Source organism: Hydra vulgaris, chromosome 07, assembly GCF_038396675.1.
Source record: "Hydra vulgaris chromosome 07, alternate assembly HydraT2T_AEP".
Taxonomy (NCBI): domain Eukaryota; kingdom Metazoa; phylum Cnidaria; class Hydrozoa; order Anthoathecata; family Hydridae; genus Hydra; species Hydra vulgaris.
In genome coordinates, this window is record NC_088926.1 from 40,081,164 (window position 1) to 40,103,170 (window position 22,007).

The 22,007-nt window shown below is 28.0% G+C and overlaps 3 protein-coding genes across 11 annotated transcripts in view; 2 read left to right on the top strand and 1 right to left on the bottom strand.

Moving 5' to 3' along the window:
* Nucleotides 1–405, top strand: LOC136082787 (uncharacterized). Its single transcript, XM_065802211.1, has one exon. It carries the CDS (start codon nucleotides 1–3, stop codon nucleotides 403–405), a length of 405 nt encoding a protein of 134 aa, XP_065658283.1.
* Nucleotides 406–2,171: 1,766 nt separating this feature from the next.
* On the top strand, nucleotides 2,172–2,711 carry LOC136082788 (piggyBac transposable element-derived protein 4-like). Its single transcript, XM_065802212.1, has one exon. It carries the CDS (start codon nucleotides 2,172–2,174, stop codon nucleotides 2,709–2,711), a length of 540 nt encoding a protein of 179 aa, XP_065658284.1.
* A 5,848-nt stretch (nucleotides 2,712–8,559) lies between these two features.
* Nucleotides 8,560–22,007, bottom strand: part of LOC136082480 (kinesin light chain 1-like) — a 62,263-nt gene continuing 48,815 nt past the window's right edge. For 8 of the 9 annotated variants that reach the window (XM_065801862.1, XM_065801868.1, XM_065801869.1 and 5 more), the window contains one exon: nucleotides 8,771–11,335. In XM_065801862.1, the coding sequence (XP_065657934.1) occupies nucleotides 8,901–10,112 (1,212 nt within the window). In that variant the 5' untranslated portion in view covers nucleotides 10,113–11,335 and the 3' untranslated portion in view covers nucleotides 8,771–8,900. The other variant, XR_010639718.1, reaches the window with a different exon arrangement.

The following is a 22,007-nucleotide window of genomic DNA, read 5'->3' on the forward strand; positions in this document are numbered from 1 at the left end:
ATGGGTGAAACTTTCACTTTTCAACAAGAAAACGAGGCTATCCATAACTCGAAGCTTCCAAATGCTTGGTTTAATGAAAAAAATATTCACCTGATGAAATGGCGTACATCTAGTCCAGATCTTAACCCAATTGAAAATCTATGGGGAATACTTTCAAGAAAAGTTTATGAAAATCAAGTTTGGTCGGAAAAGGTGTGCTTAAAAACATATCTTTCGAGGCGGAAAGAATCAATTATCGGATCCACGGAAGAAAATGGCTTAGTTGTCAAAATATGGTGTAAGATTTGTGCTAGGAACAAAACTAAAAATTTAAGGGAAACTTTAGTTAAAGGAGTATCGAATAAGCAATTGCATATTCTTGTTATACGATTATTTAAGTTAAATTTTAACCGTAAGCGAGACTAGGTTTTTTCAAACCGAGACGAGAACGAGACGAGAAGTTAGTTTTCTCGTGAGACCGAGAAGGAGACGAGAAATTTAATAATTTTTGAAAACAAATTTATTAAAATCCAAGTAAAAAAAAAAATAAAAACATGGTTTTGACAAATAGACACAAATGACGTTTGTCAAATGTAAACAACTTTTTCAAATAATAATTCAGAATTTTTTTGCCAAACTTTTGCAACAAGACAATGTTTTCTCTGATTAAGATGATTTGTTCTACTTTTTCTGGGTGTAAGTTGTGTCTGGATGATCGAACGACATTTCCACCTGAGCTAAAAACTCTCTCTAATTTAGTTGAACTTGCTGGAATAGCTAAAATTTGTCTAGCTAATGAAGAGAGTTCTGACAATGTATTTGAATGCAATTTCCACCAATCAAGAATCGGAAAGTCTTTTTCGGCATCAGGGAGATATTCATACTGGCACATTTCGCTCAAAATAGGATTCAGTTCAGATGGTATCCCTTGTTTTTCAAGTCTGAAGTTTAACTTGCGCTTCAGTTTTGAATTAGGGGACAAATCTGCTGAAAGGACTCTGGCAACAGGTTGGCACTCAAAATTATCCTTAACCTGTGAGGCTAACCATTCTTATGTTTTTTAAAATTTTTTATAGAGCTTCAAGTGAAGTCCCTTCAAAGCAGGATTTAAATAGTTTGCTGCAGCACTAAGTTTCCAGTGTGACAAAAAGGAAATCTTTTCTCAATGCAGCTTTTCAAGTTTTTTGCATACAAGACACCGTAGCCACTTTTCCCATCCGTTTCAATAAATTGATCAATTTAGTCATGGATTAAATAAAGAGAATCGGCGACAGTGTTAATTGCTGGATTTCTCAATTACATTTTAAAATTTCTTAAATACATTTTGTGTTCCTTGATTACATATTGTGACTTCTAAACTACATGTTGTATTTCGCAATTGCATCTTACTTTTCTTAATTAAAACTTTCAAGTTCTCAATTACATCTTGAAAAGGTATAGTAATGTAGCTTATTTGATGCAATATTATTATAAACAGTGTTTCAGTTTTTTTGCACATGCGCATGCACAATGCGAGTTATCATGAGTAAAAAGGGTAATTTAAATTTTATTTTCTTAATTCTAAATTGATGTGTTTTTTAGAAAAGAAGCTAAAATATATTTTATAACTAGATTATACTGCATGTTAATAAAAATGTGAAAAAATTTGATTTACACAACGTTTACAAAATGTTTTTTAATATATTTAAAAACGCTTTAGTGTGCACTTCGAATTTTTTTACACAGTATACTAATTAATGTGTTTTTATAGATAAGTAATTTCTTTTTTATAAATAGATAATTTATAAATTTATCTATCTCTTAATAGATGATGATATGAAGATTCGGAATCATTTTTCGCTTATACTACTACGTCTACGAGCTTGACTTTATCAAAATCAGGTTATGAAGATAATAACACTGAAGACAGTTATTGCAATCAGTTTACAGATGTTCATCTAGCTACCACTGTAGAAGATTTTTTAATGTCACTAAAAAGAGCTAGAACAGCGGGTTGTCTTGACAAAATCAAAACAAAGCTTAACAGGTTGATCTTATAAGTAATATTTTGCCTGACAAAACAAACTAATGAAAAGATGAGCCGAATATTGTTAAACAAATTCAACTTACTGTCGATCCTGGTTTGAAGATAAGCATGGTGAGAAAAAAACCATTTGATTTCTTTAGACTTTTTGTTACAGAAGAGCTTATAAATGCCATCTTTAGAACATTATTGGTCTAAGAACAGTCTCTATGGAGTTCCCTTATTTTCTAGAATAATGCCACGAATTAAATTCCAACTAATGTTACGGTTTTGGCATTTTATTAGCAGTAAAGATTCAGGCAGTGGACGCTTGTGTAAAATTATTGGACTTCTCGATCACTTAAATAATACAATGGATAACATCTACTGTCCTAATAAAAATGTATTAATCGATGAGTCAATAATGCTTTGGAAGGGACGTCTTGTATTCAGGCTGTATCTGAAAAATAAAAGACATAAATATGGTATTAAGTTCTATGATCTTTGCGAATCAGATGGTATTGCACTAAAAGTAAAAATCTACTCTGGCGAGACAATTCTCGGTAAACATTTGTTGGGTCAAACGGGAGCTATTGTTGTAGACTTAAAGCAAAAATTTCTGGGAAAAGGTTATCACCTGTACACTGATAACTTTAACAATTCCTTTGAGTTAACAAAGCACATAATAAATCAAAAAACATACATTTGTGGTACTTTAAGAACTGACTGAAAGTCAAATCCAAAAGAATGTACAAAAGCAAAACTGAAACAGGGAGACGCAATAAGCAGAAGCAGAGAGGGTGTAGTGGTTGCTAAATGGAAAGACAAAAAAGACGTGCTAATGATTAGCAACTTGCATTCGTTGCAAATGATTGAAGTGACAAACAGGAGAGGAGAGAAGAAAATGAAACCCAATATTATTAAAGATTACAATCAATGTATGTCAGGAGTAGATAGGTCGGAACAAATGGTATCATGTTATGATTGCCTGAAAAAGACAATTAGATGGTATAAAAAAGTAGCAATTCATCTCTTTGATACTTTTTTGTTTAATGCTTACTGTCTAAACAGCAAATATGGACTAGATAAAACAAATTCCTTACTTAAGTATAGAGAATTAATTGTTACGGATTTATTGGGTGAACGTTTGAATGAAATTGCGCCTCGAATCACCAATAATAGTTTTCACTACTTGTCTTCAATACCACTAAATAAAAAGAAAAAATTCCTAACAAAACCATGTCGAGTCTGCTCTAAAATAAAACATAAAGAAACACGATATGAATGTGCTGTTTGTGAAAATAGCACATTCATATCTACAAGTATACTCGTAGTTGGCATATAAATGACGCATACTTACTACGAGTGTACTCGTAGTTGGCTGCGAACGTGTTAAAAACTTATTTTTATGCGGACAAACATGGAAACATACTTAAACTTGAATGTTCTCACAACATCTAATGAAGCCGTGGGCAAGTTATCGCAACTAAATATTGTATGCGTAGTCAAGATTAGAGTTCGATAGCACACCTTTGCCGACCAAGCCTGGAAAATGGTAAGCATTTTTAATTTACCTTGGAACTAAAAACTCGTATCAGAGAAGCTTGGAATGAATTATAGACTAGTATGTCAAGCCGCATATTTGAAGTCATTTAAAATTCAGGAAGCAAAACTAAATATTAAATGATTGTAAACACAAAATATTTTCTGTATTTTCTTGTATATAATGTAAACGAGACTAATTCTATTTACTCCACATTTTGAATACTTTTAATTTTTTTTCCATTTGTAATTAATTAAACATACCAATTTATAAACTTTTTAGTTGTTGTAGAAGATAATAAGAAATAAAGTAGACTTAATAATGGTTTCACTGGTGTTTTTGTTAAATTAGAACGAAAAATAAAGGTGAGGATAGTTTTATTTTCTCCGCTGTATTATCCAAAAAGTCTGAGGGAGTCTTATCCGTAGGGATTTTTCAAACTATTACATAGACTATCAAAAATTAACCTATAGTCAGGTAAAATATAAAGCTCAAGACCTAGTGGCTGGTCTTTACTAACAAAAATTGCTTTTAGAAGGTATCAGCTTTGATTCCGTTTTAACATCATTTTGGATCTCCTTTTGCTTTTGAATACGGAAATTTTACCTTTTTTATATTGTGATCTCTGTCAAAAGATGCAACCCATTTAACGATTAAATGAAACTGATGAAAAACAGCATTAACACATTCATATAGAAAAACATAAAAGCTTCTGTTGAGGAAATTGATTTATTGTGGTAAGCCTTCTGCTATGGCGAATATTTTTACACTTTGCGTTAGAAAGATTTATGTCAATTGGATTTGTATATAAACTTTATACCAACGTATATCAAAGCTTATGTCAACACTGTTTTGGGAATATTTTCAGGATGTTCAATCAAAAGTTCCAGCTGTTATATAAGTTCAAATGTTTTTATTCTTTTTATTTTATTAACTTTAGATAGAGTCTTTGCAATATATGCTTAAATAGTAATTTATTACAATGCAACATACAAATAGACCACAATGTTTCAGATTTCAATAACTTAAAAAATTTAACCCCTCTTGCATTTATAAATAAATGATCAGTTTTACTTTTCCGGATGCAATTATTTTGGTCTATTTGTATGCTGCAATGTAACAAACTACAATCCCACATATGTAAAAAACTTTTGTTTTCAAATTTTGTTCCTAAAGTCATTATTCACATATAGTGGCAGTATAAAAATTAAAAATCAAAATTTATAAAAGTACGATGTACCGTATATATAGGGTAGATTAGGGTAATATGAACACCTTGGTAATATGAGCATACTTAAAGATTTCTTAGATGTAAGCAGTGAAGTTAAAGTTGCTATGTATTTTTTGAATCGACTTTATGTGATGATTACGGGAATCAGTACAATTAGCGTAAATCTGTATGTAGTAATTAGCGGGTAGCATTTAATTAAAAGGCAGTTATATTTTTTTGCTTTTTTAAAATAATATCATCACGCATGAATAAATGTGTGGCGCGAAATTTTGGTGCTAAAATCAAGAAATAAATTTTTTCATAAAGAAAAATATGTTAGCTAAAAATCCAATCCTTTTTGGCTTGAAAAACAATGCATAGAACTATTTAGTTTTGACTTTATTTAAAGATGCCATTTTTGTGTAATATGAGCTTGCTCAAATTATGCAATGATTTTCATTGAAATTACCCAGTTAAAAGTCCTAAAAATGCAGTGGTTTATTGGGTTTTTGAATAAAAATAAAATAAAGTAAAACTTTTTAATATTTTAACAATACTAAATATTTTTCTGTAATTTAAATTCAAAAAAGTTAAAATTTTATCGTTCAAAGGTTTGAGTTGATAAAATTGAAAAGAATAACGAATTAATTTTTTTTTTTTTTTGCGGAAAACATAAGTAGTATTGTTTCAACAAAAAGTGGCTTAAAATTTGATCTTTTAATGATAAGTTTTGTTAATAACGAATCATTATATTCCAAAAATTAGTTCTAATTGTCAGGTTGGTATTTTTTTTACATAATTAATATTTTTTCGTGAGCTAATTTAAAGTGCTCATATTACCAAGTGGTCTGGGTAATATGAGCATTTTTGTAACTTTTTTAAAACCTCTGTGTTTTTAAGAAAAAATTTCGGGAGCCCAAATATCTAAGTGGATCATGAGAAAGGATCCCTAAATATTGTTTATTCGCAAAAGTTTTGGATCCAACTTTATTATTTTTGAAATTATTTTAATTTTTGCGTACGGTGCTCATATTACCCTAACCTCCGCTATATATTTTATATACAAAATTACAAATTATTATAAAGTACGATGTACCATTTATAAATATTTTAGTTAGTTAGTTAGTGGTAAACAGCATGAATCGTATCCACAAGCTGAGACGCAACAACGCAATAACAGCCCAGTACTTATTTTAAAATAAAATGTTTTTTTCGTTTTTCGTCAACCACTCTGTTTAAGAAGAAATGAATCATTGAATTAACCGATGCCCAAAAGTCATTATTTCGCCAGGGATGAAACATTGCTTTCTAATTTTATGTTTGTGACCTCTATTTAGAGATCATGGGCCATCTAATTCAACACTTAACTTAAAGACTGTTTTGACTAACTTTAATGGGTTCAATATCTTGTATAAATGATTCAAGTCTCCTAGTTCTTTTCTCAGATTTAAAGTCGCTAAACCCATTTGAACTAGCCGCTTTTTATGTCTAAGCATTCGATTTGAGTATGGGATTTTTGTGGTCCTTTTTTAAAATCTTTCAAACACTAAAATTTCTGCTAGATTTGGGAACTTCTCTACATACAAATGCATTTTTTAGTAAGCTTAGTACTTTTGATGCTCTGTTAACACATACTTGTGTTTAATGTGTTCAGCACATATCCGGTTGTACAAAAATACCTAGATCTTTCTCTAATACACTGTTAGAGAGCTCATAAATAATTCCATTAATTTACATTGAGTATGTTTTAATAATCCCTCAAAAAATTTTGATTACCGAATCTCATCACTTTACATTTATTGCAATTAAGCTCTAAAAACTAAGTCAGGGTTAAGTTTTAAGTTCAATCGTAAAAACTTTGGATGTTAAGACTTGCCGTAGTTTATGGTAAACCATTTAAAAGGTAGAGAAAAAACCATTTTATTTCAAGTTTTTAAATATATTTTTACACGCATAATTTAATTTGGAGACTATTTATTTTACTCATTTATCATTATAATAAAAACAAAAACAGCGTTAAACAAAATAAAAACATTTTGATTTTGATTAATACTTCATTAATTAAGTCAATAAGGATCAGTAATTCTAAGTTCTACGATTTTCAATAATATAACTAATTACATTAAACATTTTTGAAAAGTTTTTCAAAAATTCGATAAACAAGAATAAAAGATTTATATTGTCATCATTCGCAGATAGTTAATTACTATCGTGGGAGTTGAATACTAAGTCTTTAATTTTTAAACTCCTTAAGGTATTTTTTTCCTAGATTCAAATATTAATGAAGCATTTAAGTTTATATATGTATATATATATATATATATATATATATATATATATATATATATATATATATATATATATATATATATATATATATATATATATATATATATATATATATATATATATATATATACGGGGCGACTGAATAAGTGCGAATTTCATAACTGCGAATCAGCATAAGTGCGACTGGCATAAGTGCGAACTGGCATAAATGAGAACTGGCACAAGCCCGAACTGGCATAAGTGCGAATCACTTGCAAAAACTGGCATAAGTGCGAACTAGCACAAGCGCGAACTGGCATAAGTGCGCCAAAAGAATTTGCAAACATTGGCATAAGTGCGAACTGGCATAAGTGCGAACTGCCATAAGTGCGAAACAATTGCAAAAACTGGCATAAGTGCGAACTGGCACAAGCGCGAACTGGCATAAGTGCGCCGAAAGAATTTGCAAACATTGGCAAAAGTGCGAACTGGCATAACTGGCATAAGATCTTTCTCTAATACACTGTTAGAGAGCTCATAAATAATTCCATTAATTTACATTGAGTATGTTTTAATAATCCCTCAAAAAATTTTGATTACCGAATCTCATCACTTTACATTTATTGCAATTAAGCTCTAAAAACTAAGTCAGGGTTAAGTTTTAAGTTCAATCGTAAAAACTTTGGATGTTAAGACTTGCCGTAGTTTATGGTAAACCATTTAAAAGGTAGAAAAAAAAGCATAATTTATTTCAATTTTTTAAATATATCTTTACACGCATAATTTAATTTGGAGACTATTTTTTTTACTCATTTAGCATTTTAATAAAAAAAACAACAGCGTTAAACAAAATAAAAACACATTGATTTTGACTAATGCTTCATTAATTAAGTCAATAAGGATCAGTATTTCTGAATTGTATATATTCAATAATATAACTAAATACATTAATTAAACATTTTTGAAAAGTTTTTCAAAAATTCAATGAAACAAGAATAAACGATTTATATCGCCAACACTTGCAGATAGTTAATTACTTTCATGAGAGTTAAAAATGGAGTCTTTAATTTTTAAACTCCTCAAGGTATTATTTTATTATTAAAATATCAACTAAGTATTTAAGTTTATATTTATATATATATATATATATATATATATATATATATATATATATATAAATGTAAATTATGTTAGTGTATTTTACAAATAGAGTGCTCAATGTTCTTAAAGAACAGAGCAATACTAAATTAGTAAAAAACTCTTATCTAACTTTTATCTTCTAAAAATATATCATACATATATGTATATATGTATGTATGTATGCATATATATATATATATATATATATATATATATATATATGTATAAATTTATATATATATATATATATATTTATATATATACAAGGCCTAATAAAACAATATATATATATATATATATATATATATATATATATATATATATATATATATATATATATATATATATATATATATATATATATATATATATATATATATATATACATACACAATGCCTAATAAAACACTTCATCCGTCAGGGTTAAGTTTGCTTTTAGATATATTAGTTATAATTAACTAAATTATAAACATGTATGTAAAACAAAAAAACATTTTTAACCTTTCATATACAATCAATAATAAATACAATTAAATTTAAAGATTTTATGTTTATTTAATATACGATAACTTAGTTATTCCTTCATACTTCAAATATCCGCCATTGAAATTCTAATAACAAACAAGAATTTAGTCAACATAATGAAATAAATTTTATACGGCTCTCTTTTACATTTATTTAATGAATTTAGTCTTTATATTTATATTTTATGAACAGAATAATAAAATTTATAAGCATATATGAGATAAAACAAACATTTATTTATTTAAACAAGTTTTTTGCCTTTTATCTAATTTGTTCAAACAGATTGTAATATTTTTTTTTGTTCTCATTGTATCTGGATGGTTGATACCTAAAATTTCAGTTTGTATTTTATCAACAGAATAATAAATTTCTAAAGCTTTGTTATATTTTCCCATATTGTCCAAACAGCTTGCGATATTCTGTTTTGTTCTCATTGTATCTGGATGGTTGATACCTAAAATTTCAGTTCGTATTTTCTCAACTAAATAATAAATTTCTAAAGCTTCGTTATATTTTCCCATATCGTACAAACAGCTTGCGATATTATTTTTTGTTCTCATTGTATCTAGATGGTTGATACCTAAAGTTTCAGTTCGTATTTTCTCAATTGAATAATAAATTTCTAAACCTTCGTTATATTTTCCCATTTCCTTCATACAGATTGCGATATTATTTTTTGTTTTCATTGTATCTGGATGGTTAATACCTAAAGTTTCAGTTTGTATTTTCTCAATTGAATAATAAATTTCTAAAGCTTCGTTATATTTTCCTATAATGTCCAAACAGCATGCGATATTATGTTTTGTTCTCATTGTATCTGGATGGTTATTACCTAAAATTTCAGTTCGTATTTTCTCAACTGAATAATAAATTTCTAAACCTTCGTTATATTTTCCCATCTCGCACAAACAGGTTGCGATATTATTTTTTGTTAACATTGTATCTGGATGGTTGATAACTAAAATTTCAGTTCGTATTTTCTCAGCAGAATGATAAATTTTTAAAGCTTCGTTATACTTTCCCATAGCTTTCAAGCAGTTTGCAATACTATGTTTTGTTCTCATTGTATCTGGATGGTTGATACCTAAAATTTCAGTTTGTATTTTCTCAACTGAATAATAAATTTCTAAACCTTCGTTATATTTTCCCATATCGTTCAAACAGGTTGCGATGCTATGTTTTGTTTTGATTGTATCTGGATGGTTACTACCTAAAACTGCCGTTCGTGATTTATCAAGAAGTTCAAAAAGTTTTGACGCTTCGATGAAATTTCCCATATTGTATAAACATCTGGCTATATTATGTTTTGTTTCCATTGTTGATGAATGGTTAATATCTAAACTTTCAGTTTGTATCTTATCAACAGAATTAAAAATTTCTAAAGCTTTGTTATATTCTCCCATTTCAAACAAACAGTCTGCGATATTATATTCTGTATTAGTCATAAGTTCATTATTTTCTCCATAAGTTTTTACGTTAAAATTTTGGATTGCTTTTAATATTTCATCAAATAAACCTTTACATACTAACAACTTTTAAATAGAAGTTGTCTTATGATGGAAGGTTTCTGACATTAACTTTTTATTAATACGAAACATATGAAGAAAATGAAAAACAAAATGATTTCCGTAATCCACGTGATCATTTATTTCGTTTAACTCAAATTTAAAACAATTTTCGATTAATTCAAGGTAGGTATTTGTACTTAAATTTCTACTTTGAAAACATCTACACGACAATTGCGTCAGTTCGTGCATTGAATATTTGTCATTATAATCACAGTTTAGTAAAGAATAACTAATTAGTAATCCGATTGTTTCATCAATTAAATGTTCTTCTCTTATTTTCATTTGATTTGAGATTTGGATTATAAATTTTTTATTGATATTTTGTCCGTCGCAATGAGATAAACAGTTTAGTATTTTATATGGAATAATTTTAGTTTTTTCTAATTTTATTAAAACTAAATTGATTGTTTTTATTGCAGACTTCGATTTTTCTTCGGTTGGAAAGATATCAGTGTTTAATATTTCTATAGGATAGCTTCTATATCGATCTATATACTTTTCTATCGAAATTTTATGTATATTTATATACTTTATTGCCTGTGTTATTGCAAACGGATGATAACCAAGTTCTTTAATTAAGTTTTTTATGTTTTTATCGGAGTATTCTTTAATATTATTTTTTACGTAAGCAAATGCCTCTTCAGAAGAAAAAACATCAATAAACACTTTATTTACTTTGTTTGACCACGTTCTCCATTGAGAGGTAATTAATGTAAATGAATTTGGTTTCGTTGAAATGTACATTTCCAAACTTTTAACACTTTCATCGTCGACATTGTCAAAAATATACAAAGTTTTTTCATTTTTATAATAGTTGTGAATTTTTTCAACAATAACCTCAATATTAAAGTAATCCCCTTTCGAATCATGAATGATAAGATTTATTATATGACAGTGGTTTTTAACTGAAGTCTGTAACTTTCCGAATGCGGCATCTATCCAAACAATGTTTTTGTAGAAGGTATGGTATATTTCACGATATCTTCTGGCAATCTGTGTTTTCCCAACATCCGACATTCCATATAATACTAAAGTCGACTTTTTTGTATCATGTAAAAAATAGCGATGAACTTCACTAAGTAATTTTTCACGTTTAACATCTAAGAACAAACGTTCATTTTCTTATTTGAAAACTTATTTTATTATCTCAATCAAATTATTCATTGATCTATTTAAATGTTTTAACTAAAGGTTTTGAAAATGCAACGATTTTTGTTTTATTTAAGAAAATCTTATAAAATTTATTTTATTATCTCTTATATTTTAGAATATTTGAAAACGAAATTTTAAAAAAGTTATAAAATCAAATTAGTTATTTAAAATAGGTTTTACCATAAATTTTATTAGAATACTAAAACAATTTTATAAATGTTGAAAAACATTATATAAATTAATTTAATATTACGTATTTAAAAAACATAGTTCTCAGTAAAACATAAATTAATTATTGTTACTCAAGAGAATACTTATGTTAGTTTAATTTAATTTTTGTTTTTGAGCTTAAATTTCTGTTTAACAAATAGCTTTTTTTTTTTAACAAAATTTAATTTTTTTTTTTAAATTTTTATATTTGTTAAACACCCACTATATATTACAAGTAAGGTAAATAAAAAGTTTCAAAAAAAATCTCTAGGATCTAGGAATTTTATTTTCAAGAACATCCTTAAAGATTGTTCTTTGTTCTTTTGAGTTCCAGAACTCAACTGCACATTTTAAGATTTTAAGATCCGTTTCAGGAATTATATTTTTTAAACCAGTAATTTTTATTTTTTCTTTGTGTTGCATTAGTTTCTCTATATTTAGTTTATGACTATTGCACAGAGCCTTGACGCTATCTACAAAAGGTCGTGGACCTGATTCGTTGTTCAACTGCGACTTAAGAATATCAAATGTCGTTTTATTTTTCAACAGGCGAATAAATAAGTTTATCTTATTTTGTTGCGTAATTATAGATATATCTTCAATACAAAATAGGGGATGTATATAATTTTTACTATGTTTTGAAAATTGTTATTTTTTAGTTTGCGAAATATATTGTTTCTTGATAAAACAAAGCAAATAAAAGCGTATCTAAAAACTTATCGATATTTATGAATTATTAAAAAAATATTCTAATATTGGAATCATATTTAAGTATAAATTAAACATTTTAAAAATGAAAAAATATATATATATATATACAGGGGCGGATCCAGGATTTTTATTGACTGTAACAAAAATGCTTAAAACTATTTTTTTTTTATCTTAAAAAAAGTCCTCGCTTCTCTTATTTGCCGACAGTACTAAAAGTTCAAGTTGTGCCGACTGTACTATATGTGCCTACTATACAATATGATCTACATTTGCCGATTTGCAGGTCTAAAAGAGGTAAATTTGCAAACATAATGAACTAAAATTCATTGATAGGTAGTGAGGGAGGGTATCACACACCATTCGCTTCAACCTTAGGTGTACAGTTGTTTATAGTAATATACAAGGTCCCAATCCACTGTTTTCTTCCTCTGTCCGTTTAAAGCGGAAAAACGTTACTTGATTTACGCAACGTTAAAACCATCTAGTTAAACTGTATACTTTTTAACAAAATGATAGTTTACTTGTACAAGTACACTATACCCAGCGAACATTGACAGAAGGGTATGGTTTTTAAAAGGGTTTACAGGAACGGAATTTAGAAGGATTTGTGTTCTGATTTCCTGAAGGGTCATGTACGGTTCTTACAATATAACGTATAAATTATAATAAGTTTTTACAATATAACGTATAAATTATGAAAAGTTCTTACAATATAACGTATAAATTATAGTTATAATTGTTTTCTCTTTTCATGTTTTTCATGAAACTCTATATAAAAGTTGTTATAACTATTTTTATTTTTTATATATAAATTTTTCTCTTTTTTTTTCTTCAGCAAAAAGTTGAAAATTTTACAAAGTTTTACATGCAATTACACCATAAAACTTTAAAAATAACTACTAAGATTTCGTTAACATTTACGTTTTTGAAAAGTAACGCTACAAGGAATTGCATACAGTTATTGGCATGACTCAATTATTGGCACTTTTCATTTTTTTCAAAAAATTATATAGCTATTTCTAGTTGAAAAATAAAAAATTATTACCGTATAAATAGAGTAACCTATCGTCTACTGTTTAAGCAAAAAATTTTTGGTGCCTGTCAATTTTTTTATAAAAATTTTTATTTAGGTGAGAAAAAAACAATAATTTGCCGAAAACGTTAACCTCGATACGGTTTTCGTTTTTGAAGAAGATGAGAACATAATTTTGATTCCATAATTTATTATTTATAATCGGAAGTTCAAAATTGCATCAAAGGTAATATGAAATGTTATTTAAAAGTTAACACAGTAGTTTTTATTTTACAATAAAAATTTCCTGAGTTATTCTTTTTTTAAATTTGGGTGTAAATAATTGTGACAACAACTCAAACATTGGCATGGTAAATATTTTTAATTGGATATCTTTATAACTTTTAAAATATGCTTTTTTTCTAGCTTTTGCTTTCAATATTAATTATATTTAAGTTATTACTAAATAATGCAAAAATCAAAGAATTCTATTAACAACAGAAAAGTTAAGATAAAGCAGTATGACAGTAGAGGCATGGAGCGAGCGATTGACTTAAAAAATTGGAGATGTCTATCAAATCAGCTGCAAAAAAATGAAATGTTCCTCGCAGTACTCTACAAACAAAACTATTTGGTTTAAGCAGTCTAGTGTGTAGGCCTGGACCAGCACATACTTTGCCACTATTTATAGAAAATGCATGTGAGAAGTAGCTTATTGAAATGTCAAGAAGAGGATTTCCTCTAAAAATAAATGACTTACAACTAATAATTTCAGAAATATTACATAAAAGCTCACACCCTGCTGTATTTAAAAATGGAATTCTTTCTAGAACTTGGGCATACAGATATCTAAAAAGACACCCTAACTTGAAGTCTGAAACATCAGAGCATCACTCTTTAGGTCGGTCCAGTGTCACCAGGGAAAACTTTTCTTTATTATTTAAAAGAGTTATTTAAATGTTGGTAGAGGAAAAAATACTAAAAGTTTCATTTCCAATAAACCTATAAGTAAAAGAAAGAAACGTCTAGTGTATGCTCCATCTACACAAGAGTATAGAAAAACACTAATAAATAAAGTCAATAGATCAATAGAAGATGAAAATTGGGTTTGTAATTTTGGCAAGGCAAATTATGATAAAGAAATAAGATCAAAGTTGCGGGTGAACTGTGATACATGTAACTGACAAACATAAAAAACTTATTAAATGAAAGAACTTTCCTTTTGTTTGCCAAGAATTCACTTAAATAAATAACTTTATTTTTTTAAATTCTCTTTAATTTTGTGGTTTTAATTGATAAAACACTTTTATTATATATATATGTATTTAATATACGATATACTTATTAGTTCTTGTACAAACAAAAACAAAAATTTAAAACGAAAAAAAATAATCGATGTTTATGTTCTCTAGATCTGGATTCAAATTGATGCCAATAATTGAGTCGCGCGTGCCAATAATTGAGTCGAAGTGCCAATAACTTGGAACAACGAATCAACTTACTTATAATGAGAGTATATACTAAATTTTTTGCGCAAATAAAAAATTAAATGTGTCAGGTCATTTACAAGGTATTTATCTAATATTGTGCCAAATTTGAAAAAGTTTTATTCACTGGTACGATTTTTGTACAGAAATTAGTATCAAAAATAGCATTAAGGTGCCAATAACTGTGACACTACCATGTAATATTATAAAGATGACGTGTGGGTTTTCATTATTGTCTTACTTCCTTGTGGCATAAACTCTTAGAATTATGAATGGTTTTTGAAGACCATTGAACATTTTTCTTTAAAACCAAAAGTGCAATTTAGTAGTATTTTATTCCTATATAAAGGAGATTACAGAGTATGGATTTTTTCTATTTTCTTTTACATTTTGTAGCAGAGTAACTTACTGTGTAATTACTGCACTGTGTTACTGAGTAAGATGTTATATGTTATTGTTGCATTTGATGAAAAAAAAGATACAGATTACCTACCACTATGAGTAAAAATGTGTTATCAATAACTTCCTCTAAAAAACTACAGATTTTTATTGGCCTTACTGGACAACTATGAAAAAAACAGACTTAGCTAAATCAATATGTCAAGAACATGAGGTTGGATGGCTTAGGTTTTCAGGAAGAATTTTGTCAACTGTAGATAGTTTATACAATATTCTCAAAGAAAGTAAAGATAATAGTTTTGATAATTTTTTATAAATTTGTTTAAGCATTTAATCATAATTATTGATATCATCATAATTTGAAAATGAAATTTTCAAATTATGATGATATATATATATATATATATATATATATATATATATATATATATATATATATATATATATATATATATATATATATATATATATATATAAGTAGAAAATCAAGTAACAAAAATTTTTTCCATATAACACTGTATTTCATCAACAAAGATTATCAGAAATAAATGATCAAATTAGTAAAACTTTAATTTATACCAAAAACTAAATTACAGGAAGGTGCAATTTATTTATAAAATTAAATTACAGGAAGTTGCTTATATATATATATATATATATATATATATATATATATATATATATATATATATATATATATATATATATATATGTATATATATATATATATATATATATATATATATATATATATATATATATAATATATATATATATATATATATATATATATATATATATATACATATATATATAATATATATATATATATATATATATATATATATATATATATATATATATATATATATATATAAATATGGGTGATCTCTAGAAAGATAGCAACGTTCTGTCACCACTAATTTTTTCTTTCAAGTTAGTACTATTTTTATTTTTAACGGGTACAAGTAATAAATTTACAGCTCATACAATGTTAAACTAATCTAACCCAATTCAAAATAGTATTTTCAGTGAATAAATTATGTTCCACTTACTGTGACGAGTCACGTCCGTGGAATGTCACTACTCAGACCTTTTGCTAATCCCAAGAGTTTAATCCTTGATAGAAGTACTTTACTTTTTTTAATGCATAATAAATAATTAAAAATACATAAAAATTAGAATTGTCTTATTATTTTCCTCAAAACAAATTTTCAAAGTAACTTTTATGTGATTGAAGCTCGTGTCACCAGCTCAAGTGTCACGTCTGTAGATAGATTTGTTAACATCAAAAAAAAGCTGGAGGATGAAGCAGAAGTGCTATCTGTTACTTTTTTTTATAAGCATTAATTTTAATTACTAGCTATTACCTGGAAATGTTTACTCCAAGAGAACAAAGCCCTAGCCTCAAAACCCCTTTTAGGCTTTTTCCTTTAATCTGTCGCGTCTGTGGATGTCACATCTGTGGAATACAGGAAACAACAGACGTGACACCAGTGGATCGGATTTGACAACAAATAACAATTTTACTTGTATATGGATTTTTTAATGTCTATTTATACTATTTTTAATATTTTAAAACTTTGCTCATTTAGCCAATTAATTATTAGAGAAAAGATAAATGTTTCTAGCCTTATAGATTACAAAGGTAGAAAAAATAGAAAAAACTAGAGAATTGAAAAAACTAAGTATGAGAAATCCGAGGGAGAAGATGAAAGCTGAAAACCCAGAAAAGTATGAAGAAAAAAAACAAAAAGACAGAGAAAGAAAAAAAGCAACACAGAAGAAAATTCATGAAATTTCTGAAAGGGATAAAAGATCAGTAAGAAAAGGTTGGAAGGAAAGGACCAAAAGAAGTCGAGAAGTGAAAAAGAAAAGACAACAACTAATTGAATATTTGTCAACACCAACTAAAAGTCCAATTGTAAATATTTCTATCGACAATAAACTAGACTTCAATGTACTTCCTGGTCCCAGTCAAGAATCTAGTTCCAAAAATAGCAGCGGGCTAAAAATTCGTAGAAAGTATAAAGATGGGTTAAAGAAAAAAATCCAAAAATTAGAAGAAAAAAACAAATTGTTAAAGCAAAGATGTGATAAATACAAACAAAAATTCTACAGACTGCTGTCTCCAAAAGATAATACTCCTCGAAAGGTAGTTAAAAAAATCACTAGTGGTACAAAATGCTCAAAGGAAGTAAAGAAAAGCTTTCTTTTTAGCGAAGTGTTAAAGACACAAATAAAATCAAATTTTTTTACTAAGAGATGTCTTAACAAAAAAACGGTTTTTGCAAGGGTGTTAAGCGGAAAGAAAATAAAGAAGTACAAACTTGAAAGAAGCCTTAACAATCTTACTTTTAGATATATCTTACCACGCAATCCATACCATTCACATCAACTCTCAAATATACTAAAAAAACAAAAACTTAAGATGGAAGTACAAAACTTTTTAGAAAAAGATAGTTTTAGTAGGTTTACTGCTGGGAAAAAAGAAACAATAAATAGAAACAAACTGAAAAAACAGAAAAGTCTATTAAATGATACTATGTTAAACTTAAAAAAATTTTAAACAACAAACAAGTTCAATTCAACATCTTATAGCACATTTTGTAAATTGAGACCCTTTTGGGTAGTTCAACCAGACTTCCGTAAACGAGATACTTGTCTTTGTATTGACCATGAGAATTTTGCTTTGGTTCTACATTTTGTTTTTACATTTTATTAATAACATGTTGGAAAAGTTTATGAGCCATGTATGCAATATAAAACACCAGTACAAAGCTACATCAGAAAAAAAATAACGTGGGGTCTTGGGATATTTTCATTCACTATTACAGTATTTCTGAAAACAAAATAAAAGACGAATCTTACTGTACATTTTCAGATAACAGGCAACATGACTTTGTTGGGATCTGTGCACATTTAAAGCCTGTTATTAATGACTTGAGAGATAAGCTGCCTATCATTGAAACAGTTCAATTTTTTATAGTACTTCTCAACAGTACCAAAACAAGTCCATGTTCTATTTGCTAGGTACTTTTTTTCTAAAAGAGTTTGGAGCTAAAACAATGAGATGGCATATCACAGAAAAGAAGCACGCAAAAGGTGCCCCTGATGGAATAGGGGGATGTAGCAAAAGAACGACAGACAGAATAATAGGACAAGGGAAAGATATTCCTTATAATAATTGTTTGGTTGAAGAAATAAAAGAAAAGTGTCCAATATAACGATCTTTACTATTAAAAAAAGCAGATTTCAATCAAAATGAGAAATGTGTACCCAAAAACAAAACAACTTTCAAGGGGACTTTACAAGTTCGTGAGGTGTTTTAGAGTTCCACTAAAAACAAACGTTGTATATGAGAAGGCTGACATGCACTGAATGTGACAATGGTACAAAATGCAATCACTATAGTATTCGAGAAGTACTAATCCCTACTGAATCTTTGACAGATCTTCATCCTCGTATCCTTTTAATGTATAAATTTAAATTAACTCATATTGAATATTGCAAACTTTTGCATTGCTTAAATGTTCTAGATACTTAGCCATCAAGTATGTTAGAACATTAATATTTAGTTTTTCAGCGAGCCTTGTTGTTTCATAAATAACTGAAATAAGTTCTGCTTAAAAAACCTTATTCAACTGTTATTTAATTTTGTAATTTTTTTTTATAAATAATTTTATTTGCTTCTGTTTTAAGAATTTCCTTAACATACTTTACCAGGTCAACGATCCTTGAAATGGAAGAAAGCACTTGCTGAAGGAACAATATCCAAAGGTTTGGCACAAGAAAACCAAGGCCCAAGTAAATGTATAAAGAAAAAGACAAGACTAAGTTATCACAGTGTTTACGGCAATAGTGAGGAGGACAGCCTGTCTATTAAAATGAATGACTTTGTGATTGTGAAGTTTCGAACTTCCAAAAACATTGTCAAATACTATGTTGGGTTAATTCAAGCCTTAGTTGCAGATGGAAATGAGTTTGTCATAAATTTTTTGAGAAGATCTGGCCAAGAACATTTAACGTTTCTTTAGAAAGATGACATCTCTGTCATCGATAAAGGCAATGTAGTGTTTATATTGTGCCAGCCAAACCTCAACAACAGGGGGCAATACAGTTTTCCACAAGATTTACCATTCAAAAACATTTGCTAATTTACGTATTAATAACACTTGTAAAATTTAAAAAACTTGTACCATATACTATTTTATGTTAGCTAATAAAAACTATTGATTACAGATGATTATTATTTTTGAAAATTACTTGAACAACACTTATAGCTGTTACAGCATAAATGATATTACTCTTAACGTCACGTCTGTGGTAAAGTTGTCACGTCTGTGGATTACACTATAAGTTTTTAATTTTTTTTTAGTAATCTGACATTTAACGAGTTGTGAGGATACTTTCAAATGATTAAATATACTCAAAGCTATAGCCACAAAAAATTTGGTTTTAAATATTTAATATTTAATTTTTATAAAATAAACTATTGAAAATGTTACTTTTCTGGAGAATCACCCATATATATATATATATATATATATATATATATATATATATATATATATATATATATATATATATATATATATATATATATATATATATATATATATATATATATATATATATATATATATATATATATATATATATATATATATATATATATATATATATGGGTGATTCTCCTGATATATTTTCTGGAGAATCACCCATATATATATATATATATATATATATATATATATATATATATATATATATATATATATATATATATATATATATATATATATATATATTATATATATATATATATATATATATATTTATATTTATATGTATATATATATATATATATATATATATATATATATATATATATATATATATATATATATATATATATATATATATATAAATATATATATATATATATATAAATATATATATATACATACAGTATTGGACAATGCATTTGCAACCAACATCGAACAATGCTAAAAAGTGTTCCTAATTTTACATGTCTTAAAAATGAAACGAACTATGCTACCCCAGCAAACAGTTCAGGAGCCTGGAGTCATAGCATACCATGACATGAGCAATCAGCTGACAGGTAACAGCACACAGGCAGGATTTCGTTGACAAGTGCCATTTTGCAGCGGACAAAATAAGTGCAACTTTTATGGTTTGTTTCATTTTCTTAAATCTGGTCCGTGTTAACGTCACGGAAGTTTTTTAATAATTAAAGGAAGTATTCAGAAGTTTCCAGAAGCATGCAGAAGCTTCCAGAAGTTTCCAGAAATAGCATCTGGATGCATCCAGTAGCATCCAGAAGTATCCAGAAACAATCAGAAGCATCCAGACGCATCCAGAAGCTTCCAGAAGCATCAAAAAGAAGCATCTAGAATCTTCCAGAACAGGTTCACACAGGTTCATTTTACTATATAAGAGACATATAAATCGACATGTAATTCAGTCAGTATATGGAAGTCAATCAGTCAGTATTATCAAGACAGTTTATCGAAGTGAGTTTTATCAAAGTGTTTTATCGAAGAACATCAATACAAGAAGTGAAATACAACAAGTGCTTCATTACATCAATACAGTCCACATCCAACCAAGACGTTGTGTTCCACAGAGCATTATTGTATTATCACAATGTAAAAGTAACACGGTAAGCCTCGAGAAGCATGATTATTTATTTTTATTATTTTTATGACTTCAAGTGCAAAAACGGCTTCTGACAGTCTTGGATTGGAACTAAAAAAGAAAATTATTGGTGATTACGTAAGTGGAATGTCACAAATAGTAATTGTGATAAATATCGCGTTAAAAAATGGACCCTATTAAGACTATGTTCCAAATATCGTTCTACGGGGAAGTTGGCAGCAGATAACAAAGGTGAAAGACCGCGTTCAACCACCTCAAGAGGAAACTCTATGATCGTCAGATCCGTCAAGAAGGATTCCTGGACATCATCAGTCGAGATACAAAAGCAAATAGAGCTGCCTGTATCGGACCGAACAATCAGACGACGTGGTGTTGAAGCCGGATTGTTTTCTCGACGTCCTGCAAAGAAACCGCTGATTTCACTAAAAAACCAAAAGAAAAGACTCCTGTTTGCTACATCTCATATTAACTGGAATGTGCAGAAATGGCGAACTGTCTTGTTCAGTGATGAATCGAAGTTCAACATCATTGGGAGCGATGGCATTTACCGTGTACGTCGACCGGCCGGAAATAGACGCAGAATTAATTGTGAAGGTGTTTGTAATAAGGATCAACTGTTTGAACAAATCCAAAAGGCCTGAGCAGCGATTTCACAAAGTTTCATTGATCACCTGATCGAATCTATGCCTCAAAGATGCAAGGCTGTCATCGACAACAAAGGATTCGCCACGAAATATTGATAGCGAAATACAGCTTCGTCAACAGTTTGTCGAGTTGCACTTGTTTTGTTCAGAAGGAAATCAACTTTTTTTAATACTTTTGATTAATTTATAAATTTTTGTGTACAAATAATGAACTTTGTGATGAATAAAACTTGAAGAACTTTGTCTCTAAACAGTTACATAGTTATTTCTCTAAATTGAAAAAGTGCAGCACTTTTATATAAAGAAACTAAATTAGCATTATTTGGTTGCACTCGTTTTGTCTCTCTCTCTCTCTCTCTCTCTCTCTCTCTCTCTCTCTCTCTCTCTCTCTCTCTCTCTCTCTCTCTCTCTCTCTCTATAAAGTTTATACAATATATATATAAAGTTGTATTCAATATATATATATATATATATA

Bases quoted from the DNA above. Each gene is read 5' to 3' on its own strand.
- LOC136082787 (XM_065802211.1), top strand. From the start codon at position 1: ATGGGTGAAACTTTCACTTTTCAACAAGAAAACGAGGCTATCCATAAC.
- LOC136082788 (XM_065802212.1), top strand. From the start codon at position 2,172: ATGCCATCTTTAGAACATTATTGGTCTAAGAACAGTCTCTATGGAGTT.